Source organism: Cavia porcellus, unplaced genomic scaffold (genome assembly GCF_034190915.1).
Source record: "Cavia porcellus strain 051 isolate PalLab524CR breed Dunkin Hartley unplaced genomic scaffold, mCavPor4.1 scaffold_25, whole genome shotgun sequence".
Classification (NCBI taxonomy): Eukaryota; Metazoa; Chordata; class Mammalia; order Rodentia; family Caviidae; genus Cavia; species Cavia porcellus.
In genome coordinates, this window is record NW_026947508.1 from 54454022 (window position 1) to 54467868 (window position 13847).

At 37.2% G+C, this 13847-nt stretch overlaps 1 protein-coding gene across 2 annotated transcripts in view; it reads left to right on the forward strand.

Moving 5' to 3' along the window:
• Hook1 (hook microtubule tethering protein 1) overlaps nucleotides 1-13847 on the forward strand; it is a 92811-nt gene that overhangs the window by 64669 nt on the left and 14295 nt on the right. For both annotated transcript variants that reach the window (XM_003464043.5, XM_063236607.1), the window contains exons 15-16: nucleotides 4336-4476; nucleotides 12639-12732. In XM_003464043.5, the coding sequence (XP_003464091.3) occupies nucleotides 4336-4476; nucleotides 12639-12732 (235 nt within the window). The remainder of the gene's footprint in view (nucleotides 1-4335; nucleotides 4477-12638; nucleotides 12733-13847) is intronic.

Sequence of the window (13847 nt, forward strand, 5' to 3'; positions counted from 1 at the left end):
TATTCTGAATTCCTTCCTTCCTTTCAAATCCTAGCTCTAGGTGACTAACATAAATTTTCTTGTTAATGGGTATTTTATATACTAGAATCATGCAACATATGGCCATTTGTGACTAACTTGTTTTATTTAGCATATTGTTCACAAAGTTGTTGATTTGCAGTTTGTACAGTTGCAGTCATTGTTAGAATAATATGACTTACATGCTTTTTGATATGCATGTTTTAGTTATTAATATCCTCTTGTTTTGGATGGTTCACTCATTTCATTTGCGTTTATCTGAAAGTGAGAAATCATACCAAAAATTTGTCTCATCTGTTTAGACTTCCAAAATCACATTGTTTGTGCTACCACAGCATCTTAAAACCTCATTAGAAACAAAATTTCACAAACTTGCTAAATAACATTTTAGTTTTTATAACATCACTTCTTTTTCTAGGTAATAGGTCATGTGCTGTGTACTAAAAAGGAAACTTACTGTGTAAAAGTCATTCAACACAAAGTTGCTTTAATTTTGGAGATTTAATTATATAATTGAAAATTACAAAATTATTAGAAGACAAAAAATAAAACATGAATTTATAAGGGGAAAAAGGGTAGATGTGTAAAGTAAGAAGAGTTACATTTTTATTTAGGAGTCAAACATTTGCTAAAAATAATTATTTTTCAAAAAGCTATATTAGCTTACTTTTCAGCATTATGCTGATGGCATTTAGAATAAAAAATTGAGATTAATAAAAATCAGTTGCTTTTGGAAAATAAGGTATAGGTGATGGAACAAGTAGGAATGTGTTTTTATTTAATTCCAAATAGAAATTTGTACCTTCATTTGAATACTAAATTTACTTTGATAATTGTAAATCTTTGGCACACCATCCACCATTGGGTATCCTCGCCCCCCCCCCCGCCCCCAACAAGCACAGGTCTAGGAGGCAGTGACCTGCCTTGCCCCCATACACATACCAGCTGCCATCTGGGAAGCTTCCTGCTGGTACTAGTCAGCATAGGCTGGGAAAAGCAGCAGCCAGCCCCACACCAACATACCCAGTGATTGCCATCAGATGCCTGTAGGCAGCACCTGCCTAGAAAACCAAGCTATTACACTTTAGAGAAATTGTAGCCAATGCAGAAAGTGCCTGGGACCACACTACCCTGCCTTTCCAAACGAACTCAGGAAAATACCAAGATGAAGAAGCAAAAGGCAATCTCTGGCCTCTAATCCATATATAGCAAGTCCAGGAGATGTACACAGGGAGGAGATTGGGAGTTGCACGCCTGAAGTTTCTGAAGTGATGGCAACTGAAGTAAAGAAACAACTTAATGAGGCTATAAAAGAAATTAGAGCAGAAATACTATCTCAGGCAAAAGAAGAAATGAAAAACATAGTAAAAGAATTGCTAAGAACCTCTAAATAGTACATGGATAAAAAAATAAGCATAAGAGAATGAGGGGAGCCTTGAATGAATAATAAAAGAAATATTTAAAAGGCATGAAACAGATTCATAGTGATATCAAGGAAATTGAAAACTCCATTGAATGCTGGCACAACCCCTTGAAAGAAACTGAAGATAGACTTTCAGACCTTGAAGACAGATTTGTAGCTAGCGTTTATAAGAGAAAAAAATCTCTTAAATATAACAAGGAACCAGGAAATAACAATTCAACAGTTGTAAGATGACTCAAAGAAAAATAATTTAAGAATCATAGGTGTCAGTGAAAAAGCAGGTGTCAACACAAATAACATAAAATGTCTATTTAAGGAAATAATAGCAGAAAATTTCCAAAGCATGACAAAGGACATGACATACAGATAAGTGAAGTATGTAGATCTCCATCTAACCATAACTAAAATAAATCTACACTCAGACATATAATAATCAAGATCCCAGAAATTCAGCACTAGAACAGAACGTTAAAAGCTATAAGAAAAAAGAAACAGGTCACCTATAAAGGAAAACCCATCAGTATCACGATAGACTTCTCCACATCATCAAGGGAAGAAGAGCTTAGAGTGAAGTATTTCAAAGTCCTGAAAGAAAACAACTTCCAATCTAGATCAATGTACTTGCAAAACTATCTTTCATAATGGAGAAACAAGACACTTCAATGACAAAGAACAACTGAAGGAATTCATGATCACCAAACCAACCCAACAAAGAATATTGAAGGACATGCTAGACAGAGATAAAAATGACCTTGGTTCTAGGGACAGTTGCACAGAGGGATCACCAGGTGGGGCAGACAACTGAATGGAGGGGAAAAGTAGGCAACTAACGGCAGGAAAATAGCAAGGCGGGGAGACAAGGCAGTGCATGTTGGCCATAACCATTAAGGTGGATGGCCTCAATTCACCAATAAAGTGAAACACAGGCAGAGTGGATCAGAAGACAGAATCCATCAATATGCTTTATATAAGAAACACATGAAAGGAAATCCATAGACTGAAAGTCAAAGGAGCGAAAACAATGCTGCATGTGACAGGGAACCAGAGAAAAGCAGGTGTAGCTTGCCATCATCTGCAGAATGGCGAGGAAGGATATGGCACTTTTACACAATAGAAAGCTCAGCATGAAAGAAGGATAACCTTGAGGCTTTTGTAGGTAAATGGATACAACTTTTGATCATGCTTATGGGTGAAATGGTTCAGAGTTCCATGGGTGAACATCGTGTTGTCTCCCTAGCATAAAACCTTGAAGGAGTTAGTGGGATCTACAATGCACAAGAGATATTGTGAAAATGATAGAGGAAGTAACGTCTAAAAAGTGTAGGCAATGGCCATTAGTTAATCTATTATCTTGTTTTGAAACTCTGTATTTTTATTGTTCTGTTTTGTTTGGTTTTATTCTGTTGTGCTTTGTTTGATTTTATTATATTTGCTGGCATGGGCAGCTGTTTCAAAGTTAACAAAATATATTATGGTAGTCATTGTTAATTTCCTGTTAGCTTGTTTTGATGCCATGCTATTGCTTCCATTGTTTTGATTGATTTTGTACTGGGTTGTTCTGTTTGATTTTATTGTGACTAATGGTATAGGTAGCTACTTGGGAGATAACAGGGGCATTAATGTTTTCCTTTTATCTTGTTTTGATGTCGTGTATTGCATTCATGGTTTTGTTCTGATTGAGTCTATTGTTTTATTTCACTTGGTTTTATTCTCTTCAGAATAAAAAAACAAAAATATAAAGGCACTTTAAATCCTTAATAAAATCCCCCTAGGAGATATAGATATTGACTACCATCACAAAGCTATACTTGAAAATTTTAATCAAAGTACAGTGTCTTTTTTAAAATTTTATTTGAAAAATAAAATCAAGGCAAATAGAAGAGAAGAAAACCAATAAAAAATAAACCAGTATAAGTGATACAGGACTTCAAAACCTTATGTAACCAACAATAGTTACCATAATGCCTTGTGTTGTCTTCAAAATAGCTGCAGATATTTTTGGACATAGTAAAAATTGAACAGATTAGAATAAAATAGAAACAATAAAGCTGAAACAGTGAATGCAATAAAGGACTTCAAAACAGGCCACTACTAAACCAAAAATGGCTACCAAAATATGTCTTGTTAACAAATGTTCAAATAGCTGCTCATGTCATCAGATTTAACATAAACAAAAGAGAATAAAGCCTAACCCAACAAAACAATGATATGGTTTCCCTGTTGGGATCACTTTCTTGTGAGGCCTGGATATCCCTCCTCCCACACTCCCCACAGTCCAGGAATGGCACAAACTCTCAGAGAGACTTGACTGTGGCTGTTTCCACTCTGGCAGCATAGTACTGCTCTCCAGATGGGAATCATCTCCTGGTGATAACCCTGATTCTCTTCTTTGGTGGTCCTCAAATGGTGCAGACTCATGGAGAGAGGCTTGGATGTGGCTGTCCCCACTGGGCAGCAGCCAGCGCATGGCAGTGCTTTCCAGGCAGGGATACCCTACTGGTGAGGCCCCCCCCCCCACCTCCCCACAGTCTGTCAATGGCACCGAATGATGGAGAAAGTCTTGGCAAAGTAGTTTCTTAAGTCTTAAATTTCAGTTATAAATTTATTGCTTCCTTTTGTGAGTAGTTTCTAAGTTAATAAAACAATTCACATTAATCTCTTTAGGAAGTTGTATAGTAATCATTTAATAATATATAACAATTCTGTGCTTTTAATAATTTACTGTGTTTTTTTCAGGCATAGTCTTGCAATGTACATGATTTTTTCTTGAAGTATTTCAGAAATTCTGAACTTCTTTTAAAATAATAGCTATTGAGTGGACATGAATTACTTTTTGTAAAGAGTATAGTAACTCATTTTAAAAGCCTTAAAACAGATTTACTTTTCCATATCAGAGAGGTGTTTATTCGACTGCAGCATGAAAACAAGATGCTTCAATTACAGAAGGAAGGATCTGAGAATGAGCGTATTGCAGAGCTACAAGAACAGCTGGAGCAGAAGCACCGCAAGATGAATGAATTGGAAACTGAGCAAAGGTGACTGCTCCTTTTCTGTAACTTTAGTGTTCTATCCATGAAACCTTCATCCACCGAAGTGAAAAATATTATACTTGTTGTACCCCCACAAAAAGGCCCCGAGATGAAAAATGGTGCAAGATGACATCAATTTAAAAAGAATTTACTTTTATTTTAGCTGGCCCAGAGATACAGTGCAGATGAAATTTGCAAAGCTGTGCAACTGAGTTAGAATTTTGATTGATTTTTATAGTTCATTTATGATTAGCTCATTGATCATTAAGTATATAACGATGAGAAACAGAAACAAGGTGGGCCTTTGTTCCCCTTTGCTTGAGGTCAGGAGGCATTTCACAGTGGGTGGTTAGCCAATTCATAGCCCTTGGTCTGCCAATTCCAGGAACATTTATCTCTCAAAAAGGGAACAGTAGTTGACACAGCATCATTTGTCTTTTACAAAGGGAACAAAGATTAACACAGCAAACAGGTTACTGGCCTGGGTGGGAACTACGCATACAGAACAGCATGATGATGCGGTTACTAGGGTAACAAGCTCAGCACAGAATGACAATACTGCTAATAACCTTTTAACTAACTGTTTTTGCTAATAATTATCTTTTAATTACCAATTTAAATTTTCAGCCTCTTACTACAACATTCCCCACTGATTTTTGTCAGTGAACCAAATCATTGGCTCATAGAGTTTTCAAGCAGAGGTATTTGTTCATAAAATTGTGTCCTTAAAACCATGAGTTTTGTTGTTTGAACCCGATCTTTGACATAATTTACCAATTTGTTTATAATCTAAGACCCAATTGTTAAGCAAGTAAGTTCTTAACAGAGGCCTGGAGGCTGTTGTGATTAATATTGTCAACCAGGGAGATAGAGAAAAATATCATTTTAAACCAATTCTATTTAGCTTGTCTGGCTTGTTCTTATTTCTGTAGCCACCTTTTAAGGCTGGCCATACTTTGTCAGATAACCCCAGAATAATTGGCATACAAGCAAAAATTTTTTCCTAATGCCAGATAGAAGCCTCCTTCCTTTAGGAACAGGAGATGTAGACCCTGCCGGTTTTATAAGACCATCTCAGCCAGTGAACTTAAAGAATCTTCTAACTTGGAGACAGAGTCACTAAGGGCTGCTAGATCTTGGTCAATGAGTGCATTTAAGTGTCTATAATTTTGGTCTCTAACTATTAGGCTGGACACTCCTACACCTATTGGCCCTTCCATCCCAATTCCCAGTAATACAGGTAAGAGTACAGGATTTTTTTTTTTGCTCGGACTGGACTCTTTAACAAATCAAAGCTAGGCAACAAGTGACTCTTATCATTATCTCCAGCTTACCAATATATTTGGGGAAAGTGAACTAATGTGTAAAGCTCAGGGTGCTGGGTGAACAGATGATGCATGGAACAAGGAGTTATAACAGAAGTACAGGCAAACCAGGCCCGGTTGGGAGCAACAAGGTGCTGATTTTCAGGATAAGAAAAATTGTGAATCAAAGCTGAAGAGGTAAGATTACAGAGGAAGTGCACAGGAGTAGGAGGCAGAGTAAACACAGATTCCTGGAATACCCTGTGTATTGTCCATTGTGAGCAGGGGTCTAGCACCCCACCAACAAGTGGTGTCGTCTGCACAGGAATTTAAAAGTTGATTTGCCATAAGCAATGTCCAGAGGCAAGAAGAGGCCTAGAGATGGTGCAGAAATGGCAGAGGGCAAAAAGGTCTCAGGAGCAGGAAGTCTAGTGGAGAGAATGGAAGATGGGGTCTCCTGAGGAAAAGGTAACAACCCCCTTTATTTCTCTGCCAAGGAGATACAGATTCACAACCCCAATGTCTACAAAAATATTTTGTCTCTATGGACCTGTGATCAGAGGCTGCCTGTTGCTTTTGGGGGCAAAGATACCAGCCAGTGGACTGTTAATTCCTTTTGACTATGTAGGTTCCTGCAAGGCCCGGTTGGTTTCATTAGCAACCAGTCATACAGTACGGAATGCTAACCCAATAACATTTTTTTTCTGTCTAATTTTTGCTGGGATGTTATTTAATAGAGCACATAAATCTATCTTAATTATTCCATAGACTGTAGCATTGGCTATCAATAATTCACCAGTGAAATAGTCATTTTCTAAGTTCCAAACAGTGGATTATGAGGTATCTCCTTGAGATTTCCATAAAGAACAACACATAACAAGATTATTGGATACATTTGGCAATTTTAAGCTTTAAAGAATCCTTGGAGGGAATGACAGTCCACTTATCTGTAGGTTGATCGCTGTCGGAGGCCAGAACTGGCTTGAAGTGGAAATGATGAATCCAGGCAGGCTTTCCAGCGATTTTGACAGCAGTCAGAGTGCTGAGGACCACAGTATAGGGGCCTTTCCACCATAGTTTGAAAGACTTACGGTGATGTGTCTTAATGAGGACTAGTGTCCTAGGTTTCACTGCAGGACGTTTGTCCTTGGGATGGACTGCAGGCAGAGGCTGTTGTTTTGGAATAACTGATGGATGGAAGTCAGAGCTAGCTAAAGGGCCTTGGGACTTAACAAGATCTTATTAGCCAGATCAGCTAATTTTTTCTCAGAAATCTTAGAAATAAGAGGAGATCTCCCATATAGACCTTCAAAAGGGGGAAATACCTGCAACATAGGGGGTACATTGTGCATGCAAGAGGGCAAAAAGGAGACTCACCCAGTTCTCACCAGTTTCCAATGCATTCTTAGTTATTATCATTTTTAAGGTCTGGTTTATCCTTTTTACTTGTCCTGAACTTTGAGGCCGGTAAAGCACAATGGAGTTTCCAATTGATCTGAAAAGCTTGGGTTAGTTTTTGAGTTATCTGGGCTATAAAAGCTGGGCCATTGGGGCTGGAGATTTAGCTCAGCAGCATAAGCACCTGCCTTGAAAGCAGGCGGTCGTGAGTTCGATCCCCGGTACCGATAAAAATGAAAAAGACAAAAAAAAAAAAGAAAAAAAAAAAAAAAAAAAAAAAGCTGGGCCATTGTCAGACCCTATGGATAAAAGGAGGCCAAATGTGGGAAACTGCTATCAGGGCTGACTCAAGACTTAGTAGGAAAAGCTTCGACCCATCCAGTGAAAGTATCTACCATTACCAATAAGCACTTATCCCCTTAAAGTCCAGGCTTTCCCATTTTTGGACCTCTATTTCCCAATGTTTCCCAGGCATAGTCCCATGATAACGAGTGGTTTCCATTTGTTGTGGTTGCTTTGGGTTCACCAACTGGCACTGAGGACATCTAAGGCTCACAGACTGAGTAAGCTTCAATAAGCGAGGGATAAAGAAATGATCTTGAAAAAGGGGAGTGAGTTTTGATCTTTCCATGTGAGTGGACTGATGAGCTTGTTGGATGAGCTCTTGTCCCAAGGCCTCGGGGAGGAGGACTCACTTATCAGGCAGTTGGTACCAGCCCCCAGGAATATCAGGCTTTGCTTGGACTTGAGCTGCCAAATGCAAGTCTTTTTGAGTGCAAAAGGGCTCTAACAGAGTAGGTGGAATCAGCAGCAATGCCAAGGCTGTCTCAATCCCCACTGATTTTGTGGCTGCTTTTTGGGCAGTGGCATCTGCTAGATTATTTAATAGCCACCTTCCTTGGCATCCAAATGGCAGCTGAAAAATCCAAAATTTGGAGAGCATTTTTGATCTTTTGGTCAATAAACCCCATTCTTGATAAATGGCCCCATGTACTTGGGCATTAGCAAATGTGTATCTGCTATCAGTCTGACAACTTGAGGGCCTCAGTGAGGGCAATGAGTTCAGCCCATTGGGCCAATGTTCCTGGCTCCAAGGTTTGTTCCCATAGAATCTGAGAGTCCGTGATGGTGGCTCCCACAGCCCCCTTACCTTGATAGATGTGACTGCTTCTATTGGAGAAATACAATGGAACTCCAGATAGTGGCTCATCTGTGAAGTCTGGTCGAAGCCCCTTGAGGGGTAAGAAGGGGTCATCAGCAGGCAGCAGAGTAGCTGGGTTCAAAGCCATTGTCCCCTTGAAACTGACGGTAGTTGGATCCAGAAGTAATGCCTGATAGTGCACGACTCGAGAGTTAGGAAGCCATCGGTCTGATAGAGCTTTGATGAGAGCCTCCAGTGAATGAGAGGAGATAATGAAAAGTTTTGGTCCAAATGTCAACTCCTAGGCCTCTTGCATCAGGAGGGCCACTGAGGCAATCACCTGCAGGCAAGGCGGCCATCCAGCTGCCACATTATCAAGTCTTTTGGAAAGATAGGCAACAGGCCTTTGCCATGGTCCTAAACTCCGGGTCAGTACTCCTTTTGCTATCCCTCGTTTTTCATCAACATAGAAAAAGGTTTTTGCAAATTTGGCAGAGCCAGACCTGAAGCTTCTGTTAAAGCTGATTTCAGTTGCTTAAAAGCCTGGTCTTGTGATTCTGTAATCTAAAGCAGGCAGTATCCTGTGGCTCCTAGAAATGTTCACACTTGCTTTCTAGTCACAGGGACTGGAATCTGTTGAATAGCTTGCACCTGTTGGGAGAAAAGCGTCAGTTCTAAGCAAACTTTAATAACTAACTGAGGGGCATTTCCTCAAATATTCCTCAAGCCTTTGCAATTTTCACTTAATATCAGGGGCCGACAGTTACCAAGGCAATATTAATGGCTCTTGGATTTTCAGTTGCCACCAGATCTATGGGTATATAAATGTGATATGCCTTTAGCAATCTTTCCAGAAATCCCGAGGGGGACTCATCATCCAGTTGTCTCACCTCTGCTACCTTGGACAAATTGGTGGGTTTTCTGGCAGCCCTTAAAGGCTTCTGAGAACAACTGGTGATACTGAATGAGAGCTTTCTTACCTCTGGTTGTCCAGTCAGGGTGGGACAAAGGGAAAACACTGTTTTGGCATTCAGGATCAGAGGATGAGTTTTTATCTGGTTTGCACACTGCTTTTTACCCTGCAGCATGAATATTTTTCTCCTCTACTGTAAACAAAACGTGCAAAATCTGCTGGCAGTCATCCCAAATGGGGCAATGAATGGAGAAGAAAGATCCTCCCACTTTTTAGAATATAATCTTATTTTAATGGAAACATTTTGCAGTAAAGGTTTATTGAGCCAGCTCTGTCAAATTCTGAACACATTTGTTTTTCTGTTTTTTACTTATTACCAGTCAGTTACCTTTTTTCTAGCTTTTTAGACAACAAAGATTTTTTAGACAACAAGGATTTTTTAACAAAATCCTTGAAGTGACTTTCTTAGTAGTCTAAAATATATTAAATCATTTAATGTCTTTTTACCACCTTAAAATGTTACACTTTAAAAACTGTAACTTTTAAGTGGCTCAATAACAGTATGACCTGGTTTCACTTGGTAAAGTTAATATGATTTTAAAAAACATAAACGTGTGTGTGTGTGTGTGTAAGTGTACATGCATATATATATATTTACATCTTAACCAGAAAGAAAACTACTTTATAAAGGCATGCCAAGGTTGTAAGTAATCAGTTGAGGACTAAAACATTAAACAAGTGCCACAAAAGACAAGACCAGTAGGAAAGACACAAACAAAGGTTTTTCTGCCCACGGTTCAGTGACCTAAAGGGAAATAAATTTTCATTATGTCCCTTACGTCCAATAAGCTGCATGGAACCTGCAACAGTAGTTTAAGAGAAATAAAAGAAACCTGAATGTTAGTACTGAGGTAACAGATTCAAGCAAACAAATGGCTCCACAGTAAAAATATACCAAGCACAAAACCAAATGGATAAAAAATCTCAGATCACAAATGGGCTAGAAGCCCTTTCCCGGAGGGTGTCCCGCTCCGGTGCAGAAGGAGGCAGCCAAGCTCGTCTGAAACTTCAAATGTGTGCACTCAAATTACAAAGAACAAAAGACCCAACCAAATACTTACAGATAGTTCAAGCTGATTGATAATTGAAAAACGTGTGGGGAAGGGTCCCTGTATAATCCCAGATGAGCCCCCAAATGTTGTACCCCCAAAAAAGGCCCCAAGATGAAAAATGGGGCAAGATGACATCAATTTAAAAAGAAGCACTTTTATTTTAGCTGGCCCAGAGACACAGTGCAGATGAAATTTGCAAAGCTGTTCAACTGAGTTAGTATTTTTACAGATTTTTATAGTCCATTTATGACTAGCTCATTGATCATTAAATACATAGTGAAGAGAAACAGAAACAAGGTGGGCCTTTGTTCCCCTTTGCTTGAGGTCAGGAAGCATTTCACAGTGAGTGGTTAGCCAATTCATAGCCCTTGGTCTGCCAATTCCAGGAATTCCCTTTATGACTCTCATAAATGGAACAGTGGTTGACACAGCATTATTTGTCTCTTACAAAGGGAGCAAAGGTTGACACAGCAAACAGGTTACTGGGGAGGAGGGTGGGGAAACAACGCATACAGAACAGCATGACAACGTGGTCAGTTAATCTATGACTGTGTGGTTGGTGCTTGGTTACTAGGGTAACAAGCTCAGCACAGAATGACAATACTGCTAATAACTATCATTTTAACTATTTTTGCTAATAACTTTTAATTACCAATTTTAAGTTTTCAGCATCTTAGTACAACAGTACTAATTAATTAATGAGCATTATCTAGAAGTAGTTTGCAATTATATATCTTCAAAAATGACAAGAAGTTTAATGAGAGAATAAATGATAATTTGCCTTCTTTTGCAGTCCAATGCAAAATGTTTGTAGATTACAGAGTAAAATTTAAATTCTACTTTGCTTTAGCTCATTAATGGTTTGTTTCTGAGAAAGTAATTTAAACTCACATTCTTCAGCTCTAAATATTGGTTATTATAAATATTCTTAGAGTATCTTCAGCTCTAAATATTGGGTATTATAAATATTCCAGATAATTTACCTTAAGTAAATGGTACATTTATTTGTTAGCGGTGATACTCTAGTATTAGACTAATACAAATGTTTTATATTTATGTAGTACTTAACAATGCACCAGATACTTGTCAAAGTCCTGATTTTCTGTTAACCCAGTAATTCTTTACACTAATTCTGTGAAGTAATGACTGAGATTATCTCTTTTCTGTGGATAAGAAGGCTGAGTTAAAGATAAAAATCTTACTCAGCTTGTAAATTCTGGATTTCACATTTGAATGTTCTTTCACTCTGAGATTTTGAATCTGTACTCTTATCCACAGTGTTAATCTGCCTTTTATAAATGGCCACACTTGCTATAAAGGTATTTGGATTCAGCCTTCATTGTTTTGGATCTTAGAGACCACCAGGAATTTTAGAGACAGTTGCAACTCTTTTTCCAGCATTAATGCAGGTATTACTACATAAGAGTACTAAACAAGGAGTAACATTTTAAGTTTCTGAAGACAGGATTAAATGTTACTGTCTTGTTAGTGCTGACTGTATTAAATGCTTTCAGAAAATTTTTACAATATTATAGATGTGAGAAGATAATTACCATATTAATGGTAATTGCAACTGTGGAGAATTATGTCAGGCAGAAATTGTGTCATATGTATGGGTACCTATTTGTGCTTTTGTGTATATAGGAAGGAGGAGAGGTAATAGCTCCTCGTTGTGACTTCTAATGGAGATAGCTTTTAACGAAAAGAGTTTTAGAGGATGGGATTTTGCCAAGTTAAATTATGGACTAGTTGTTAGTGATACTCTGTTTAATTCAAATCAACAGTCATGAAGTCATGGTTAGAAAATGGTGAACTATCTTTTCTCTCAACACAATGTGAAATTTGAAACAGAAAAAAGCAACTTAAGTATTGTTCATTAAAAATACAACTGTAGGAAAAACAAACTAGTTTTCTGATTTTTCTACCAGTGAGTAATAATGCAGAAATGTTACTTTTTTTTCATGGATATGTAGTCATGTGTCTTGAATTTTAAAATGTGAATACATTTGCTTTCAGGGGTTAAAAGAGCTTTTTAAAGTATTTCCTTAAGAAGGAGTGTAAATTTTACATACTATGTTATAATTAGTTGCAGATAATAACTGTGCTTTTATTATTGAAAATCTATGTATATGTGTGTATATATACACATATATATGTATATATATATATATATATACACATTCAATTAACTATATTTGTGTATGTATATGTAGGTATATATAGTTAAATGAATTAAGCTTTATAGATCATTGACTTTGACTTTCAATACAATTAAATACCTATGAGTCATGTTAAAATAGGCTCAGCAAAGAGCGCATCCGAGAATTGCAGCAGCAGGTTGAAGACCTCCAAAAGTCTTTACAAGAGCATTGCTCCAAGTCTGAAGGTGAAAGTGTAAGTAATTTAGAATCTACAATCTGCTGTATAAATTCTCTTAATGGTCTCTGATACACAAATTAATCTTACACTTGAAAGTACTGCTCTTATCATTGAAGGTATCCTTAAATGCATGACAAATGCAGAGATTTTGCCCACCAGGAGCTAGTGCATCATAGAATATATTATAAGATGATTTCTGTCTCTCCCACTTGAACAGATAAACCTAAGTTCGTGACTTTTGGTTCAGAGTATGCTATACTTGAAGGTCTCAGTACTGACTGGGATTCTAACAGAGCTGGCCTGAAAAAAGTCCAAATGACAATAATCAGCAATCACAACCGAGGAAACCTCCTAATAGGAAAATAGAGAATTAAAAAACAAAAAAAATTCAGCCAAAAGATCTTTTAAGAAATGGAGCATACTGACATGACAGGGCTTGGTAAACAGAAATAATTTTGTTCATGGCTGCATTTTTTGTGTGCATATATACAATATCATACCCTCTCTAATACAAATATGTTTAGCTACTAGGGAATACTTCAAAATGGGCTTTGGGGGAGACAGTTTGGGTTGGAGTATTACAAGGATTTTTTTATTTCTTTTATTTTTAATTTATTGGTGTCCAAATTATATTTCAGGTTATGTATTTTAAACCCTGCAGCTATTTAGTTGATGCAGAATTGATGTGACAGTTTAATACACTATTCTTTAAAAGAGTAGATTTTATGCCTTAAATTTTTTAAAGCAAAACCTAGTTGCTTCACTTTGGTGTTAACATGAAAGTGCTTAAAGAAAAAAAGTAAATATAATACAGTGAACTGACTGATATATAGGAGTATCAAACATTATAAAATATAATAGAATTAAAACCATGAAACTGAATGAAACTAATGATAAAATTTTATTAGAGAAATCTTAAAATTTTTATTTTGAATGAATTACTCTTTAAAAGCTTAAATGTTCGATACTCCTCAGTATATAATATTCAGTTTGCATTTGCTATTATTCTTCAAGTTCATGTCATACTTATTGTTTTCAGAAGTACTTTTTCTGTCATTTTACTCTGCTTTCCTAATCTCCTTTTTTAATGTAAAAAGTATACCTAAAAGTGTTATGCTTTTAAAGTAGAA